Below are 20,465 nucleotides of genomic sequence, written 5' to 3' on the forward strand. Positions count from 1 at the left end.
CTTATCCGAGCATGCAGCCTGTTTGGAAAGGCCAGCCACATGCCCTCACCATGGGGGGGGGGGGGGGGGGGGGCGTGCTTTGATATTGACATTGATTAGGACAAGGGCCTTTTCCGAAAACCCTGGCGGATGGTTGTGGGGGGTCGGCGGGCAGGGGGCTTATCAGAATCTGGAAGCCCTCTTTAACAAGGGGGGCCCCAGATCCCGGCCATCCCCTATGTAAATGAGTATGGGGTACATTGTGCCCCTACTCATTCACCAAAAATTTTTTTTCGAAAATAAATAAAAACACAAAGACAAGTCCTTTATTAAAAGAACAGAAAAAAAACAAAACAATGTCCCCTGAAGTAAATCCAGCGTCAATCACAATGAACGCCGCCGCCCTGCTTGTCAGACGGCGAGAGCCAGCATCTGGTAGAGAGCTCTTTTACTTCAGGGGACATTGTTTTTGTTTTGTTTCTAAAATGAAGGACTTTTTTGTAATTTATTTTGACACTTGTGGTGAATGAGAAGGGGTACAATGTACCCCATACTCATTCACATAGGAGAGGGGGTCTGATCTGGTGGCTTCCAGATTCCCACTGGACCCATGCCCACAGACCCCCAAAACCCCCGGCCAGGGTTGTAGGGAGGAGCCCCTTATTTTTTATTTTTTTAAGTCTTTTTATTGAAAAAGATATAAATCTTTGACACAGTAAACAAAACACTCAACATGAGCGTAGGAAACAATGAGGTACAGAACAGTAAAAAAGTAGAATTCCAAGGCAGCAAATATGCAGCATTCTACTTCATAACAGACCTAATATACATGCTCAGTAATATATAGACTTAGAATTATGAAGGCTAAGAAGAAACAGAACGTACATATAGACAATTGAGCATGAACAGGTTCGTAGCATTGTTACCTAATACCCTTAGCGATTTTTTCAGGTGATAGTTACGGTAAGCGCAGAGGAACACCATACATCCCAAACCTTATTGTACTTAGTTGGGCAACCTCCATGTTCAAAAATTAATTTTTCATAAGGCAACAGTTGATTTACCAATTGTAGCCACATATGTATGAAGGGAGGGATGGGTTAGATACATTCAAGCGCTACAGCCTACGAGCTAAGGAATGGGATTTTCGTCTTACCGTAAAATCCTTTTCTCTGAAGTTCATTGACGGACGCAGTCTTCTGTTCTCAATAGCAGTAGGGTTATGCTGCCCCCTACATGAGTAGGACACGAGGCATATAAAAGTTCTGGCTACGCCTATGGGCAGTCCCAGGGATATACCCTCTCTTCCTGCTATAGAATGTCAGTTTTGTATCAAAGCAGTGTCAGAGAAAACAATACCAACCCAACTCAATAATAAAGGGGCGGGTACTGCGTCCGTCAATGAACTTCAGAGAACAGGATTTTACGGTAAGACAAAAATCCAATTTTCTCTATGGTTCATTGACGGAAGCAGTCTTCTGTTCTCAATAGCAGTAAGGACGTCCCAAAGCAGTGCCATAAAACATGAGGGGTAGGAACAGCAGAAATAATTACCCAAGGCTGAAACACAGCCAACCAGGCAACATAGGACTCATCAGAACAACAAGATGAGACCCACCTGAAAAAACATTAAACACCCTCAAGGGAGACTAAAAGCGCCCTTAAACAGCGGCCTACAAAACTTTGCAGCCAAAAAAAGCATCTGCAGATGCCAGCACATCCACCTTATAAAACTTTGTGAAAGTATAAACAGACGACTAAGTAGCCGCCTACACACCTGAACCACAGATCCCTGATGACGAAAAGCCCAGGAAGCACTAAGCGCCAGAGTAGAGTGCGCCGTAACAGGGAAAGGTGACACCCGACCCTTAATTGAATAAGCCTGCACAACCGTCTGTCTGATCCATCTGGAAATAGTCGCAGAAGACGCAGGCAGCCCTTTCTTTGGTCCATCCGTGAGAACAAAGAATGAATCTGACCTTGGAAAAGACTCAGTAGTCACCAAGTATACCCTGATTGCCTGAACCACATACAAAATTAAGATCCCAAGGTGGCAACAGAGGTCGCACCAGAGGAGCCAAATGTCGCACTCCCTGGATAAAACTACGTACCAGGGAATGCGTGACTAAGGATAGCAAAAAAAACCCAAAGAAATTCTTTAAGTATATCAACAGCAAAAAAACTAGGGCAGAGCATATTGCACACATAATTAACAATGATGGGAGGATGGTTACAGAGGACACTGAAAAAGCAACCGTGCTGAATGCTTTTTTCTCATCAGTCTTTACACAGGAATCGGAGGGGTACACTGACCATGACTGTATGGTTAGTAGTAATACAAAGGACTTGCCACTATGGCTAACAGAGGGTGAAATCAGGGAAAGGCTGGATAAACTCAACACTAACAAATCACCAGGCCCGGATGCTGTACATCCGAGAGTACTCAAGGAACTCAGTAAGGTTATATCCAGACCACTGTTCCTGATCTTTGCGGACAGTATTAGGACAGGAGATGTACCAGGGGAGTGGAGGAAAGCTAACGTGATTCCGATATTCAAAAAGGGTCAGAGGCATATACCGGGAAATTATAGGCTTCTAACTTCTAAACTTCTGGAGGGGATGATAAGGGACTATATCGTAGAGTTTGCTAAGGACAACAGCATCATCAGTAGTCACCAGCACGGGTTTACAAATGGGCGTTCTTGTCAAACCAATCTCTTAACATTCTACGAGGAGGTGAGCTGTGAGCTAGATAGGGGCAGACCAGTGGATGTGGTGTACCTAGATTTTGCTAAGGCGTTTGATACAGTTCCCCATAAGCGCTTAATTTATAAATTAAGGTCTGCAGGTATCGACAGCAGGGTTTGCTCTTGGATACGGAACTGGCTAAAAGGGCGTGTCCAAAGGGTGGTAATAAACAGCGCGTACTCAGACAGGTCTGAGGTAGTAAGCGGGGTCCCCCAAGGCTCAGTCCTAGGACCAACCTTGTTCAATTTATTCATAAACAGCATTGAGGACGGGATCAGTAGTTCAATATCAGTTTTTGCAGATGACACAAAATTAGGCAGGGCAATAACAGCACAGCATGAAGCAGATATCCTACAGAATGACCTGGACAAAATAACGGAGTGGGCAAAGACATGGCAAATGAGGTTAAACGTGGAGAAATGTAAGGTTTTACACTTGGGGACTAGAAACATAAAAGCACAATACACGTTAGGAGGGGAACCCTTGGGAGAATCAAAAATGGAGAAGGATCTGGGAGTCTTGGTTGATGATAGACTAGGCAACAGCATGCAATGTCAAGCGGCAGCTGCCAAGGCTAGCAGAATATTAGCATGCATAAAGAAAGGGATGTATTCCAGAGATAAGACTATAATCCTTCCACTTTATAAAACTCTGGTCCGACCTCATCTGGAGTATTCGGTCCAGTTCTGGTCACCAGTCCTCAGAAGGGATGTGTTGGAGCTGGAGAGAGTCCAGAGAAGGGCAACTAAACTAATTAGGGGATTGTAGGACCTTGATTATGAGGAGCGTCTGCAATCGCTTGATTTATTCTCCCTGGAGAAGAGACGCCTGAGGGGGGACAAGATTTTTTTAAATGGGGATCTAGGCTTAGAAAAAAAGCTGTTCAGTCGAAGGGACCGCATGAGAACTCGGGGGCATACAATGCGATTAGAGGAGAAGCGTTTTAACCTCAGGCAACGTGGGGGGTTCTTTACTGTTAGGGCTACAAGATTGTGGAATTCTCTACCACATGAGGTGGTTTCTGCGGGTAGTATGGTGGCTTTCAAAAGACTCTTAGACGTACATCTCAAGGATCAGAACATTCAGGGGTATGCAAGATGATTACAGCCACACACATCTACACAGGTTGAACTGGATGGACTTTTGTCTTTATTCAACCTCACCAACTATGTAACTATGTAACTATGTAATGGCCTTTGGAAAAAATTGGCAAGGCTGAAACCTGACCCTTGATAGTACTCAAGGCCAAATTTTGATAAACCCCCGTTTGGTCCTTGAGACAGCAGATCCTCCGAGAGGAAGTCTCCAAGGAACGTCTGCGACTAGCCTGACCAGGTCTGCGTACCAAGCCCAGCGAGGCCGTTCCGGAGCCACAAGGATGACCGGAATCCCTTCTGCCTCTATCCTGCGAAGAAGTTTCGGCAGCAACTTGAGCAGAGGAAAAGCATAAAGCAGCCGATACTGACCCCACGGAGCCACCAGCTCGTCTGTGGCATCTGCCAGAGGGTCCCGGGAGTGGGCCACCAACCTTTGCACTTTCGTTTTGCTCCGAGACTCCAACAGATCTAGGTCTGGAGTGCCCCAATGAAGGCACAGCTGCTGGAACACCTCCGGATGGAGAGACCATTCCCCTGGAGCCAAGGTCTGCCGACTGAGGTAATCCGCCTAGCAATTTTCCATTCCTGGAATGTGAACAGTGGAGAGAGCTGAACAAAGTGTTCCGCCCATCGAAGGATGCTCACCACCTCTAAGGCCGCAAGGACACTCTTGATGCCCCCTTGGTGAATGACATAAGCCACAGCCGTGGCATTGTCCGAATGAATGCGCACTGGACAGCCCAGAAGGTGCTCCATCCAGTGGACTAGGCATAGCCTGATCCCTCTCAGCTCCAGAACATTTATCCATTAAATGGGGAGAAAAGATTTTCCTTGTTTGAGCATCAGGGACCGAAGCCACCAAAACAGGGACCCTTTGGTCACCTGGCTAAACTGGATCTGATTGCCCAGAAAAACTTGGATCTTTGTTCTATTTGGGAAGAAATTTCTTCTGGAGTATTCTCAAGTGAAATTAAGCATAAGGTACCGCCTTGAAGGACGAGACCATCAGTCCCAGAACTCTCATACAAGTCGGTAGGGACAACCATTTGCTGGACAGCAATAGCTAAATTGCAGACTGGAGTTGTTGCAGTTTGTCCGGAGGAAGAAACACCCTGGCTGAGAACGAATCCAAAGTCTGGACCAGATAGTCCAATATCATGGAAGGAACCAGGGACGACTTCTGGAGATTCAGAATCCACCCAAACTCCTCCAGAGTTCTCATGGTGATCTCTAAGTTTGTCATCAGCACTGTGGCAGACCCCGCACGGAGAAGAAGATCATCCAGGTAACCTAGGACCGCTATCCCCCGCTGGCTTAATAAAGCCAGGACTGGAGCCAACACCTTTGTGAAGCTTCGAGGAGCAGAGGCGAGACCAAAAGGTAACGCCACAAACTGATAGTGATTCTCTCTCACAGCAAAACACAGAAACTGTTGATGTTCTGCACATATTGGGATCTGAAGGTAGGCATCTTTGATGTCTATAGAGGCCATGAAATCCCCCTGATGTAGGGAAGTCACCATCTTGCAAAGGGATTCCATCTTAAATTTTTGAACTCACACGAAGCAATATAGTGCCTTCAGGTCCACAATAGGACGCACCTTGCCGTCCTTCCTGGGGACCGTAAACAGGTTTGAGTAAAAGCCCTGAAAATGTTCAGAGAATGGACCTGGAACTATTTACCCCTTGTTGTAATAGGTCCTGTACCGCCTCAAAGAGAGCCTGTAAGCGATCCAGGGACACTCGCACATTGGAAGGGAAAACCCTTACTGGATGGACAGATTTAAACTTGATCTTGTAACCGGACCGTATGACCTTGTGAACCCACTTATCTCATATCCTGGATAACCACAGGTCCGGGAACCGGCAAAGACGTCCCCCCACCCCAGATACGGGTGAGGGTGCACCTTCAGGTCCAAGGGGCCTTATCCACATGACTGGAGAAAACCAATTTCTGTTTTCCAGACCAGGGTCGCATGGAGCCACCCGAGGAAGCCCTGAAGGATCCTTTACCACTCGTCCCTGAGGGACAAAAAAACTTTTCACGTGCTGAAAAGGAGAGGCCCCGTCTACGACGAGGGTCCTTACCCTTGTTAGAATGTGGGAGAAAAGCACTCTTACCCTCTGTAAGATCTTTGATAAAGTCATCAAGGGTAGCCCCGAACAGGCGATCACCTTGAAAAGGGAGATCAGTCAAAGCCTTCTTAGAAGTCTGATCTGCAGACCAGCATTTTGCCAATATCGGAGCCGCATCTAGCGAGGCATCGCAAACAAAATGCAGCCCCTCGATCAACTGGTCCGTCAGATCCTTAAAAGCAGAGGGAAGTGGCACCCCCTCCAGGTCACAGCATAGTAACTTAGCCCATTTAGTCAAAGTTTGTGACACAAGGGCAATTATAAACACCGTTATTAAAGTGCTTGTTGGTGCATCCAAAAAATATCAAATTATATACGTATAATAGCAAATTATATTCACAATATATAGTGCCCACTATTGCAGTGCTCATAAAGTGTTTAAAGTGCTTATATTATTTAATCGTCCAAGTCAATTCATGCAAAAGAAGCTGTAAAATTCATTGCTTGGATCTGTAGTGCTCCAGGTGATGGGGTGTGTCACTCGTTGCCTCTTACCAGATAGAAGCAGGTCGCAAGGACCCCCAATGCCTGTGATCCCTTTATAGGGTGGATCAGACCTCTAATTGGCTCCTTTTTTCAGAATATCCTGCTCCGTACAGTCCGCATATAAAAACACATAAGATAGCCACAGATAGTGTAATACTGTTTGTTTTAATGTAAATACACAAAATAACAATTGGCTTCTTACATTTAGTTGTGCCCTCCTGGCACTAGTGTAAGGGATTAGCTCGGTGGCGGGTGTGGATGACCCCTTGGGGGGTGCGTTTTCCCAGAGAGGTAGCCGACAAGTGCTTGCAAACAAACAGTGTGGTTTATTAAATGGTGTTTTCTTCACCAGGCTGTATGCAGCAAAACATCCAAAATAAAATAAAACAGAAAATAAATCCTTGCCTCTGTGGGCGGCTACCTTCTCACAACTGGAACCTGCCTAAGTGTCTGTCTCCAACCTACCGTCGGGCAGACTTCCTTGTCCTACAGCGGACACTCAATAGTCCTTTTATAATAGCTTCACAGGGCAACACAGTCCTTTTGTTTCTTTCACATCAACAGTTCGTCTTCTCACCTTTGAGACGTATTCACCCTTGGTTACCGTCCCGGGCACACATCACTCCGGGGGGTCTTCTCCCAGGCCCACACATCCTGTCGGGAGGCACACGCTGACTGTCCTCCTGCTCCCAGCCCACATGGCTTCAGGATGCAGCTTCTGGAGGCAGCACTCAATAGATTTTCTCTGGACAAATTATAGAGGCCTTGATCTCCTCATTCTGAACAGCTGAATGGTTTTCAACTTCCTGCTGGCTCTCTCTGCAGCCAACACCCTATAGTATCAGTGAACTTTCAAAGCAGGTGGGAATGTGTCTCCTCTCAGTGACTACATTCCCAGATTTACCTGACTTCCTGTCACACTAGGCAGTTAGGCAGTTAGGTGTTGGTTGCTTGCGGGTATTAGGAAATGCCACTATCCGAGGATCTGCAGTACCCTCCTGTGTCTCCTTTCCCCTCCTTTGCAGCGGCGATCGGCGTGTATCACAGCCTGCGCTCCAAATGCCTACACTTCCTACTTCCGGGTTTAGCAAAGACCACAATGCATTTCGCTATGCTTGCGTCATCAGGCGCCTGATGACGCAAGCATAGCGAAATGCATTGTGGTCTCTGCTAAACCCGGAAGTAGGAAGTGTAGGCATTTGGAGCGCAGGCTGTGATACACGCCGATCGCCGCTGCAAAGGAGGGGAAAGGAGACACAGGAGGGTACTGCAGATCCTCGGATAGTGGCATTTCCTTATACCCGCAAGCAACCAACACCAAACTGCCTAGTGCCAGGAGGGCACAACTAAATGTAAGAAGACAATTGTTATTTTGTATATTTACATTAAAACAAACAGTATTACACTATCTGTGGCTATCTTATGTGTTTTTATATGCGGACTGTACGGAGCAGGATATTCTGAAAAAAGGAGCCAATTAGAGGTCTGATCCACCCTATAAAGGGATCACAGGCGTTGGGGGTCCTTGCGACCTTCTTCTATCTGGTAAGAGGCAACGAGTGACACACCCCATCACCTGTAGCACTACAGATCCAAGCAATGAATTTTACAGCTTCTTTTGCATGAATTGACTTGGACGATTAAATAATATAAGCACTTTAAACACTTTATGAGCACTGCAATAGTGGGCACTATATATTGTGAATATAATTTGCTATTATACGTATATAATTTGATATTTTTTGGATGCACCAACAAGCACTTTAATAATATTTCTGCACTAATTTTTGCACAATTAAAGGATAGCATGTGCACTTTATCAATTATATATTGGTTATATATGCACTATTATGTTTGTATAGCAATTTTAAAAAATAATTTTACACTCTAACTATTTACAACTTTGCACTATAAAAGATCACCAATGCCTTTTTACCAATTTTATATATCTATTTATTGTTTTTTAAACAATTAAAAGGGCAGCAGGTTTTAAACATCTTTTTATTAGGGCTGGGCGCCTTCGACAAAAACCTTTTATTACTAATTATAAACACCGGTCTGAATATATACCCCGCTAGGGAGTACATATTGTGGGCCACAGACTCCACCTTTTTATCCGCCGGATCCTTAAAAGACGGGGGATCCTCCACTGGAATCATGGTAGCTTTATTCAGTCTGGAAACCGGAGGGTCCACCGTAGGTGGCAAAGTCCACCATTTAATAAGGGACCCCTCAAAGGAATAACGCCTAGCATCCGCTTAGGCACCCCAGTGGGACGCTTTGGGCGGTCCCACTCTTTTTTGACTGTGTTGTAGAAATACGTGGGAAGGGGGAAAACCTTAACCGCTCTGGATGGCTTGTGAGTGCCAAACGTAACCTGCGCCTCATTCGCAGCTGCGTCCTCCATTTTTAGGGTCTCACGCACAGAAACAACCAGTGCGTCCACCAGCGCCTTTTCTTGCGCGGTGGCGGAGAGAGAGGAGTCATCCTCACTATCGGCGCGAGGTAGTAGACCCAGCAGTTAAGCCCACATCTGTGGTGCCTGAATCAGATTCAGAATCTGGCACATCAGATGAGGCACGGGTAGGCGGGGGGTGTTTTTTGGAAGCCCGTTCTTCACAGGCCACCACCACCCGGAACATAAAGGATTCCAAGACCTCCGATAGTGCATCAATGGATAGCTGGTATCTGGAGGGCACTGCGGCCTCCTTGAGGGGGTCAGATGGGGAAAAATGTTCCACAGGGTCCAGGGGAACCCTGGAAAATGTTGGAAAAAACTTTCCTTTTTTCAAAACGTCCCACCACGTTATAGCACCCCCAAGAGGTCAGGCAGAAAGCACAGAGACTCCCAGCAGAGAGAGAGATCCCCCAGACTCACCACCCCACCAAAGATGCACCAGGAAGGCCCAGAACGTCTGCACAGTACGTGTCTGCAGCGATCTCGATCCTCATAGAAAAACCTGAGTGTCAGCACTAGGATATAGGGAGGGGCTCCACCACAAAAAAACCCCTCTAGGGACTCCAAGAACATGGCCGCCATTGATTTATATTGGAATCCACCACAAAATGGCCGTGCCGGGTGTACCAAGATGGCAGGCGATCTCCTCAGCACACGTAGGCTACAAGAAAGGCCCCGCGCGGCCTACAGAGCTGCTAGGGGCCCTTGAGGGGACTCCCCAGCCTCCTGGACGGGATCGACAGGAAGGGGGCCCTGGGAGAAACAGGTAAACCCCCCCAAAGCACGATCGATCGCCTGGTCAACCTACGCCTGGTCCCTGCCCCCAGGAGTAGCGCCAATTGCCCCATAGCCCCGCCCCCCAAAAAACCCACCAGGGGGAGAGGGGGTAACAGTTTACTCACCATACCAGGAACAGGCGGGCGCAATCTCCTTACAGAGCCCCTTGCCGCCGAGGGGGGGCTGTCGACTAATAGGAAAACTGCGACTTGGGACTAGACCCGGTTGTATGCGACCTTGCAACCCCCGTTTAACTCGCAGAGCCAGTCCCCGTCCGGTGGGAGTATGTCGCAGCCGACCTAGCGCGGAGCTGGGATCAGGGCGTGCTCGCTGGTTGGCTGGGGTGACCACTGGATCTATATATCCAGCCAGTCGCCCAGATCCGGCATAGTTGCTTGTAGATCTCACAGGAAAAAAATTTGGTGGAAAACCTAACTAGAAAAAAAACTAGCTAGAAGAAAACTTTTGCCAGGACCAGAGATCCCAGCAAGGAACTTGGTCCTTACTCCCGACTAGGCAGTTTAAAACTGACATCCTATAGCAGGCAGAGAGGGTATACCCCCCTGGGACTGCCCATAGCCTTAGCCAAACTTTTTTCTGCGAGGGTCCTACTCCTGTAGGGGGCAGCATAACCCTACTGCTATTGAGAACAGAAGACTGAGTCGGTCAATGAACGATAAATAATGTTTTCATTAACATAATTTGAGTATGTCCAGGCCACTGTTCTTCATCTGAGCCCATTATCAAACATATCAGTGGGGTGCATAGAATCGGGATAGATAAGACTGCAGACAGTACATACGTTACCCGCTTGCCATTACCTTGCTATGACAGGTCACAGCCACATAACGTACAAAGTCCGCCGTGGACAAGTACACTGAGCGCATGTAGGGGTAGGCAAGAGATGCATTGCATGCAGTCTAACTGGGGTCAAATATGATTGAATACAGATCGATGAGAGGAGCAAGCCTCCTCCCAACCCTAATTGGACAAATTGGGGATGAGCGAAGGAGGCTCTAATTATAGGCTTGCCTTATTATAGGCTTACCTGCAGATACAAGTTAAAAAAAAAATTGTTTACCACCGCTTTAAGTGCAAGGTGTTGACTTGGCCTTAATATTCTCCAGATCTTAATCCAACTGAGCATCTGTGGGATGTGCTGGAAAAACAAGTCTGACTTATGGAGACTCCATCTCGCAACTTACAGGACTTAAAAGGATCTGCTATTCAGGACTTAAAAGGATCGGCCATCAGGACTTAAAAGGATCGGCCATCAGGACTTAAAAGGATCGGCCATCAGTAGCAGATCCTTTGAGTGCCAGATACCACAGCATACCTTCAGAGGTCTAGTGGCATTCTTGCTGTTGTGGCTGTTTTGGAGGCAAAAAGAAGACCTACTCAATATTAGGTGAGTGGGTAAATTTATTGCTGATTGGTGTATAATATAGAACATGGTGCAAAAGGTGAGTTGGCCTTGAAGCTTTTTAATGAACTAATAGAAGCTAGCTTGTTGTCACCGTTGCACCACATACCACTGCCGGTGAATATTACTTAAACGGACAACCTTTTCTGCCAGATGGAAATTTGTTCTTGTGATCTTTAGTTGTGAACTCCCTTTATCGCCACTTAGGCACCATTCACACCTTCAAAACATTCAGAAAGAAAAAGCTTCAAAATACTCAGAAAGAAAAAAAAAAAAAAATCACTTTTCTCTATGGTGGTGGTTCACATGTCCACTCCAAAATGCCTGAAGCCAAACGCCTAAAGCTCAGAAAAGATTTCAATTCAGGCAGATTGGTGTGTTTCCAAGCAGTTGAAAGCAGAAACATATAGCAACAAATTATGCAACAGATGACAGTTTTCTCTATAGGCTAATACAAAAATGCAAACACTCCAAATTGCTTGGAAAACACTGTACAGAAATGCTGAAAAACGTATGCATATAAACATCCTAAAAAATGTGCACGCGGCGCTAAGGTGTGAATGCATTCTTAATGTAAATTAATTATGGCATTTTAAAGACAAGCCCGCCGTCAACTAACGTTGGTACTTTGAGGCTAAATTATGGCAGCAGATAGCTGCCATAGCCCCGGTATTTTTCGAAACGGCGGGCGGTCCTCTTTAAGATAAGGGTGGTCCCAGCAGCGGATTCGTCGCTGGATCACCCTTACGGTGCGGCAGAAGAGGTGCCCCTACCGCCGCGTCCTGGTCGTTTTCCCCGCTTACCAGACCCGCCGGCAGCGGGGAAAACAATCTGATCCTCTCTCCTCACAGACAGGAAGTCAAGTGAGGACAAGATGGCCCCCACTCGATTTTATGTTCTTGGAGGACCAGAGCAACGTCAAACATCGTCTCCTAGCAACCGCTTTAAAGAGCCAATTTTTTTTCCCGCAATTTCTTTTTTAGTGTAGTTGTGAGGTCTGAGGTCTTTTTGACACCAGATCTCACAATAAAGAGGTCCTGTCATGCCTATTTCTATTACAAGGGATGTTTACATTCCTTGTAATCGGAAAAAAAATGATCAAATTTTTTTTTTTTTTTTAAACTGTGTAAAAATAAAAAATTAAAGCGCCCTGTCCCTGTTACCTCGCGTGCAGAAGCGAACGCATACGCAAGTTCCGCCCACATATGTAAATGGTGTTCAAACCGCACGTGAGGTATCGCCGCGATCGTTAGAACAAGGGCAATAATTTGAGCCCTGGAACTCCTCTCTAACTCTAAGCTGGTAACCTGTAGAAATGTTTAAAGTCTCGCCTATGGGGATTTTTAAGTACCAACGTTTGTAGCCATTCCATGAGTGTGCGCAATTTTGAAGCATGACATGCTGGGTATCTATTTACTCGGCGTAACATTAACCACTTGATGTGTTAATCCCACCATTATCTGGTAAGAGGCAGTTTGTGGTGGTTGGGAACTCACACTTGTTTGAGCTGATTAAACACCTGGGTGGATAACCTACAAAGTGTGCATGCCTATACTTTCAAGTATTTTATTGTGGACTTTCACCAGTTCTTATATTGACATCTTACATGCCTGCACCTTCAAGCAATTGAACATATGTGGACTGTTATGATTTATACTCTTTAGCGCAACTCCTTTTTATTTTTGTAACATTATCTTTCACATTACAGAAAAAAAGTGGTCATCTTTACTGTTTTCTTATTTTTTAATTCAAAAAAGTGATTTTTTTTTTCAAAAAAAATTGCATTTGGAAGACCATGGCGTAAATACGGTGTGATAAAAAATATTGCAACAATCTCCATTTTTATTCTCTAGGGTCTCTGCTGAAAAAAAAAAATATATATATAAAAATGTTTGGGGGTTCTAAGTAGTTTTCTAGCAAAAAAAAAAAATGATTTTAGCTTGCAAACAACAAGTGTCAGAAATAGGCCCGGTCCTTAAGTGGATATGAAAAGACCAAGAATTTTGTTTGGTACAAATTCATATACTGTCATCTAAGTAAAAGAACCAAACGGTGCTTACCTCTCCAGCGTAACGGTTGCGCAGGTTAAGAGATGCCATAAAATTAGAGTAATCCTTTTTCACACAGGCTGGGCGCTCTGTTAGCTGAGTTGGCTGTAAGGTATGACAAATAACATCCAATTAATAAAATCATATGCCAGCTGTGTATTCAAGCAGAGAATATATAAAACGGAGCTGCGGAAAGTAGAAGTGGCTGTGAGCAGAGAGAAGTGTCGGAGGGGGCTAATCGTTTACATCTTTCAGCCAGATATTTGCCAGTGACACAAGTATTGCACTACCTCAAGTTCAGAAAAATAGTTATGAACCAATTAAACACAATCTGCCTATGGCAAAGAGTGACATTTAAAAAAAAAAAGCAGAAAAAAGTGCAACAGAATGAAAAAGTTCACCCTGAAAAAATGATGCTGTACAAATTGAGTGCTTCAAAAGCCTTAAAAAACCTTACAGATAATATTGAAGTTTAGAGTTTATAAATATGGTTAATAAAAAACTATGGCTCTTCCCTTTTTTTTTCTTTTTATATACATTTTTGACTTCCAGGCAAGCATCCATATGTTCTTTATCTTCAAGTATGGAGGCTAGGACACACTCTCAAAGAAGAAATGAGTAAGAGTATTGTGTGGGCCATTAATGCAAAGCTGGTACCAACATAACTCTGTGGCAGTTCAGCTAACTAAAGGAAACAATTATTAATTCCTGCAGTGTCTACCATATTGGCAAATGGCAGATGGCATTAAGATAAATGTATGACTCTAAACATCAAGATTATCTTTTTTTGAGTTTTGTAGTATTTACATTACAAAACCAGCTCCATAGTTTGTCTCAAAACATACGGTGGTGTGCATCATGCACAATTTACAGCCCCCAACGATCTCCTCTCTGGCTGGGCCTGCAAGAAGACAGAAATGTTAATAGGACAAACCCATCAGAGCCCCAAAGTGTGACCATGCACCTGTCAGACTGCAGTAAAGCAGAATGCTGTCCACCATTCCAAGACAGTGTGTTAAGATTCCAGCTGCAAGACTGGAAGAAAAACATGAAGGAAAAAAAAAAAAAAGAAGCTGGCTCAGGAAACAGGAAGAAAGACAGTGTGGCAAATGGTGAGTGTTAGAACAAACCTGGAAAGGGGAAGCTGGAGACTGGAGGGGAGGGCAACAACAGACAATGCATGGCAGGGACAACGGGAACACAGGTAATGAGATCGCATCATTGGTGCACACAATGGAAAAGAAGGCAACGGTGTTAACAATGGTGATGTGACACATTGGTGAATAAATTAAAAACACACACGTGAATAATAAGTAAGCATGCCAGCACATAACAAAACACTTAACAGGGAATGCTTTAGCAAACAGGAATCTTTGGGAAACAATTTAACGCACAGTACGCTTTTCCTATCATCAACTGCAACTTAACAGTATGTCTAATAAAAGAAAAATACTGTAAATATGAACAGCTAACAAACTGTACATGAATATTGTAGGGATAAACAGCAGAAATGGCAAAACTGTTATTTTAGCTAGAAGGCCTTTTCCCAAATTATCGCAACTTAGAATAAAAGGAAAAATAAAATCTGGTCTACAACCTTAGAGATCGCCTGAAAAATTTGGGGTTAGTGTTGGGCAGAATCTTCTACTTGCTGTCCATGAGGCATAGCTCCTACTTGATTCTGAACAGTGGCTCTCATGCATTTAGGTCCAATGTACTCAGGCTGCAGTGCAATATGCTCATTTGTAAACGGTTATGTCTAAGGCCCCTTTCACACAGGCGGACCTTTCAGATCCACCTGTCAGGCAGATCCGAACGGATGCCCCATGCATCTCTATGGGGCATCAGATGTCAGCGGAGACATGTCCGCTGACATCCGAGCCGATCCTTCAAATCTGGACAGCTGGAAACCCTTTTTTCCATCCCTCGGATGGGATCAGATGAGAATGGACGGACGGTCCGTTCCCATCCGATTCCCCCATAGGGAACAGCGGGACCTGACAGCTCTGTCTCCGACACAGCTACCATCCGCCCGCCCGCTGAGAAAAACGGAGTCCGTCTGATGGACTCCCTGTGTGAAAAGGGCCTAAGGGTACTAGAAGGTTAGAAATAATCCCTTTATTTAGGACAGTACACTTTTGGTTTAGATTTATATTGTTTGCCAACTAATTATTTGGGTTTTGATATATTATTTTGCACTTATTTCTCTGAACAGTTTGTGATTTGGTCTCTCTTCATTTGCCTTCAGCAATCTCATAAACTGCCAATTGACTATGTAATACATTCCTTCTGTGTATGATTTATTGCAGAGAACTTGTCAATAGAAGTGCATCATTGTTAGCTTTGACGTTGTTATATTATGTCCATTTCAAATCTAAAAAACTTTTAATACTCTAAACACCATTACAGTAGTTTTCAGAATTTTTGCTCTATAAGATGTATCTTTGTGACTTCTTAATAATCTGTGTTATGGCCACATTCTGAAAAGCAGAATGGTGTTTACAGCTGGCTGAACAGATAGATAGCCGGCTCACGATAATATCTTGGTGGACCAAGATAGAGTAGCAGAAACCACCCAGGCTGTCATATCTGAGCTGAGGGTTGTAGCAGGATGACACTTGATCTGCTGCACAGCTATGTGAATGGAAGACAAGTCTGCATGACAAATATTAGGGCATACGTGTCCAAAAAGTTTGGTGAATGGTAGAATATCTCAACGGCAACATGAGTCGGGTGCGCACGCATGGACAAGGCTATCCAGCGACACGTTGAGAAGTGCCACCAAGCGTGGAGTACACGCGACCATCAGGGTAAACCCGCAGCGGGTAGTTGAACACAGTAAGTGTGAGAGGTAGGGTCACTGTGCATTAGAGCAATGAGTAAACATGTTCTGCTACAATATGGGGAAAACAGTGATGGAGACTCATGAAATATTGGTGCAAATATACGGGACGGAAGCCGCGAGCAGAAAATGTGTTTATGACTCGTTCAAACGCTTTCGCGATAGGAAGGAAAGGACTGAGGTTGAGCCAAATTAATAAGCAAAAACCCCAGACATGATCGAGCTAGTGCGACAAATGCTGGCACAAGATCAGTGACTGATTCTACAATTGATGGCGGAGGAATTTGGCACAGTGCGCACAATCGTCCGCGAAGATTACGGTAAGCGGAAGATCTATTCCTGACAAATAGAAAGAAAACCGGATAGAATCCTCTGGAGATTTCATTACCATGTATGACCAGGATCCCTACTTTTTGTGAACCATCGTCACAGGGGATGAGACCTAGTGCTATCAGTTCGATCCGGAATCCAAACGGCAATCATTAGAATGGCATTCCCTTCGACCCAAACATTCCCCGCCTAAAGAGCATCATGAAAGATGCACGTTTTGCAGACATGGCGGCAATCCAAGAATGTGTGACAGCGTTTTTGAGATTGATTCCTAAAGAGGCCTTTGCTGACAGTGTGTTGTTAAGGATGTTGTTAAGGATGTTGTTAAGGATGGCAATTATTTTGAGGGCCAATAAAAGTAATTTGTTTTTATCTTCTGTTTTCAGATACCATTCACCAAACTTTTTAGACACACCTCTTATATAGGACAAACAATGCCTTAGTTTGATGATCTTGTCTTGTAAATACGCTTTTGTTTTTTTTTATGGTGTTGGCTGCCAATCCATATTGGCTGCTTTACATTTTGTTGAAGAATTTGCCAGGCACTCAGGCTTGAAGATCAATTGGGAGAAATTGCAAATCCTCCCCATAGATAGTTTCCTACCTACTGCTGATCACACATCCCTACCAATTATCAGAACTACAGTAGCTCTGTTACTAGCCTATACCTAGCCGAGACAAGATTGCCTTCAATTATACCACCATAACTATAGAACCCCTGTTTTGTCTCATTAAAACTAATATGCAAATATGATCCAAGCTTCCGTTGAGCGTGATGGGAAGAGTAAATTAAATTATGATGATCCTACCACCAAAGATCTTATATATGTCTCCCCCTCCTGTATACCACCTAATAACACACTTCAAAACGATGGACTCTCTTTTCAAATCAATTGTTTGGCGCAATATTAGGCAGAAATTAAAATGGCAAATTAAAAAAATCCATATACCTTAGGAGGTACTGCACTGCTAGACTTTAATCTTTATAATTTTGTGGCCCAATCAGCCCACTTTTATCACACTGATAAATCCGATAGCTTAAGATTTCATACTTTAATATGTGAACTATCTGGATCCAGAGACACACACTGACTGTGTGCACTATTACGAGGCAAAAGAGGATGAGCCATTACTGGAGACCCTGCTGGTTCTATTCCATTACATGCGCATTTGGGATCTGTCCTTGCAAAGGTTATGCCTGCCTCCACTCCATAAATTCACCCCACTCTTATTCAATAAGCCCCTACCAGTACTCCATACAGTGCCTGAAGCCGACCACTGGGCCTCTAAAGCATATATTTTCTACACCATGTCATTGATGAGGAAGGGGTCAACACTTTCCAAAGACTAAAAAAATAATTTAAGCTTTCTAATAATATGCTAGTCCGCTATTTTCAATTACAGCATGTACTGAGAACTCAATTTCCTATGGACATGGCTGCACCTGGACATTTTCCCTTACTAGACATAGTTTACAGCAATACCGCCACCAAACGAATCTCCATATTCCACTCAATGCTCATTACTACATCAGCCACTACTTTGGCTTATCAGCCTAAAATGCACTGGAAGGAAGACGTGGGGAGTCTGGATGAGGTGGTGTGGAGTGAGGTATTAGATGCTTGTAAGTTAGTTTCCCCCAAACAAGCTGATAGACTTGTTCATTCTTGTATCGCTCTGTTACCGGGCAAGGGAAGCTTATACGATAGCCATACTCCTCGTGATTCCTGGGGTCTGTTACACTTACTAACACTAATCAAACTACCTGCCTTTTGGCCTAAAAATAGCCCATTATGCCCTAATGCTCAAGTGCTTCAGGCATATTTTATCACCTTTTATGGGCATGTGCCACAATTTAGAGTTACTGGGAACAGGCAGGCTTAGAAAGTTTTAACTTGATAAAATGGATTCTCCGGTATCCCTAAACTTCAAAAAATGACCTTTTCAGTAACACTGAAAAACAATAAATTGACTGATGGATTTTTCCATGAGACCCTCTCTGCTGCCCACAAATTAATTGCAGTTGAAGTTTGTGTGTGTAGTACAGGTTAATATGACCCACAAACACATAATATCTGCGGTGTATTTACAGCATACTGACATGTATCTATCATTTCCCTAAATAATCTATATGCAACCAAATTGCACTAGTGCTTACAAAAACTGTTGGGGGATACAATACCTTCTATTTTACACTATTTGTCAATGCACAGCCTAAAAATCTTTAAAAGTAAATACCTAAAAACAATGAAAAATAATCATATAAAAAATAGTTTAAATAAAGCCCAATGGAATGGGATGAAATGTGCACAAACTGGGGGATTATACTGTCATGATCCATCAATTGTGAATCCTAAAAAAAAAGGATAATGTAAAACATTCAGAGTTTGGTCTGCAGTACTATTTGAAGAGACCATGTTACAATGTTAAACCTTTCAGTCAAATCACATACCTGGAAAGAAGAGTACACATATTTACTTTTCCTGCTGTTCACACTACTCAACACTGCTCCATTGGAGAGGAGTAATGGTTCCCTGTAGTCAGCTGGGAAAAAGAGGATTCCAGTAGCGTCAATCTCCATGTTCCCAAATAGCTTTCACTGAACCTTCTCCTGCTGACCGTCACATCATCAATTTCCCCTGTAATGACCTGGAGAAACCAGTGAAAGCTATGATAGATTACTTTGATTGACACTCCTGAAAATTGTTTTCCGATGGACTTTAGGGGATCAGTTCTCTGCAACAAAGGAGTGTTGAGTGACGTGGGCAACAGAAAAGGTAAAGGTAAATAAGTACACACCTTCTTTATGCTTTGTGCTTTGCCTAAAAGATTTTATAATGTGACAGAGTCTACACGAACAAGCAAATATCTCAATAAGTACCTGACATACAATTCATTTTAAAATTAGGAAAAGTTGTAAATATAATCATTGAAGATAAAGGTATTACACAGAATAATTTTATATCAGCTTTTTTTTTTTTCATCTTGGAATAATATATAGCCCCACGTAAAACTTAAAGCACGCAAAAAAGACCCACAGTATACATGCAACGTAGTTGGTGAAATTTGTGTTCTAGCAAGCACATAATATTGCAGTTACATCAGTTTATATGCACAAACTCCGTTTAATTGCACTCATTAAACACAGGTGATTATTGATAAAAACAAAATAAAACAGCATGCTACCTACACCTAAAGTCGTGTTTTGCTTGTTGTAGCCAGCAAAGTGCAGTATGCTCTCAGTAGCCATAGCAAGGCCTGTGTGCTGAGACAGGCCAGACATCCAGTTCTGGTGCTTGTTCAAGTATTCCTGAAAGCCAAATTAAAATAAAGTCTGTTATTACAACAATCGTCATTCATCATAGCTGCATTTATGGATAGTATACACCAAATTTATAAGCAAATACAGCATAAAAATAAGAAGCAGCAGCTTGGCGATATATGGTTTGTTTGCATTCTTTAAAAAGTATACTGTATATGCCCACATTCTAGTGTTATGAACACATATTCAGGTAAGATCCCATACCATACTGTAAGCTTTTAATTCAGTTAATGAAGATTAAACACGAACGTAAACTAAACTACAAGTAATTACTTCTGGCAATCTACTTGAAGCTTACGATGCTTAATCATACAGATCAAACCAAAGTATCAATCCGGTAAAGGAAAGGTGACATAACATATGCATATAGCTGCCACCAGCTTTGCTAAAAATATCCCTTACATTTATTTATAATATTTACATTCTAAAATTAATTTTGTATTTTTATTTTTACAACCCTTTTCAAAAAGGTATTTATTTTTAATTAATTTTGGGTCATGTTGATTATTTTTTAAAAGCCTAACTTCAGGAAAAGTAAAACTCCCCCTCGCAGTGGAACTGCCTTCGTACTGCAAGGGGATGGGAAAATCACTTTATCACTTTAACTAAAAAGAGAAGTTCACTTTTAAAAAAAAATGTGCATTTCTTATTTTTTGTTGCAGGAGCCTGTATAGCATTGCACCAGCGATCAGCAGATTACATTCTTACAGGAAGACTCGAACTACCACAGCGCTCAAAGCACCATGGTAGTTCATTGAAAACTACAAGCCGGCAGCCCCTTGTCATTTTCCATTTACAAAGGACTGTGAAGGAGTGACGC

The 20,465-nt window shown here is 43.5% G+C and overlaps 1 protein-coding gene across 2 annotated transcripts in view; it reads right to left on the reverse strand.

The window, feature by feature from the left end:
* The window catches only part of PI4KA (phosphatidylinositol 4-kinase alpha), a 293,423-nt gene that overhangs the window by 110,908 nt on the left and 162,050 nt on the right, over positions 1-20,465 (reverse strand). Inside the window, exons 29-31 of one of the 2 annotated variants that reach the window (XM_082244086.1) lie at positions 19,514-19,633; positions 14,282-14,302; positions 13,164-13,256 (exon numbers count right to left, since the gene is read on the reverse strand). In XM_082244086.1, the coding sequence (XP_082100212.1) occupies positions 13,164-13,256; positions 14,282-14,302; positions 19,514-19,633 (234 nt within the window). The remainder of the gene's footprint in view (positions 1-13,163; positions 13,257-14,281; positions 14,303-19,513; positions 19,634-20,465) is intronic. The other variant, XM_082244087.1, reaches the window with a different exon arrangement.

The sequence above is a fragment of the Pelophylax lessonae genome, assembly GCF_965119305.1.
Source record: "Pelophylax lessonae genome assembly, chromosome: 1".
In the NCBI taxonomy this organism is placed as follows: Eukaryota; Metazoa; Chordata; class Amphibia; order Anura; family Ranidae; genus Pelophylax; species Pelophylax lessonae.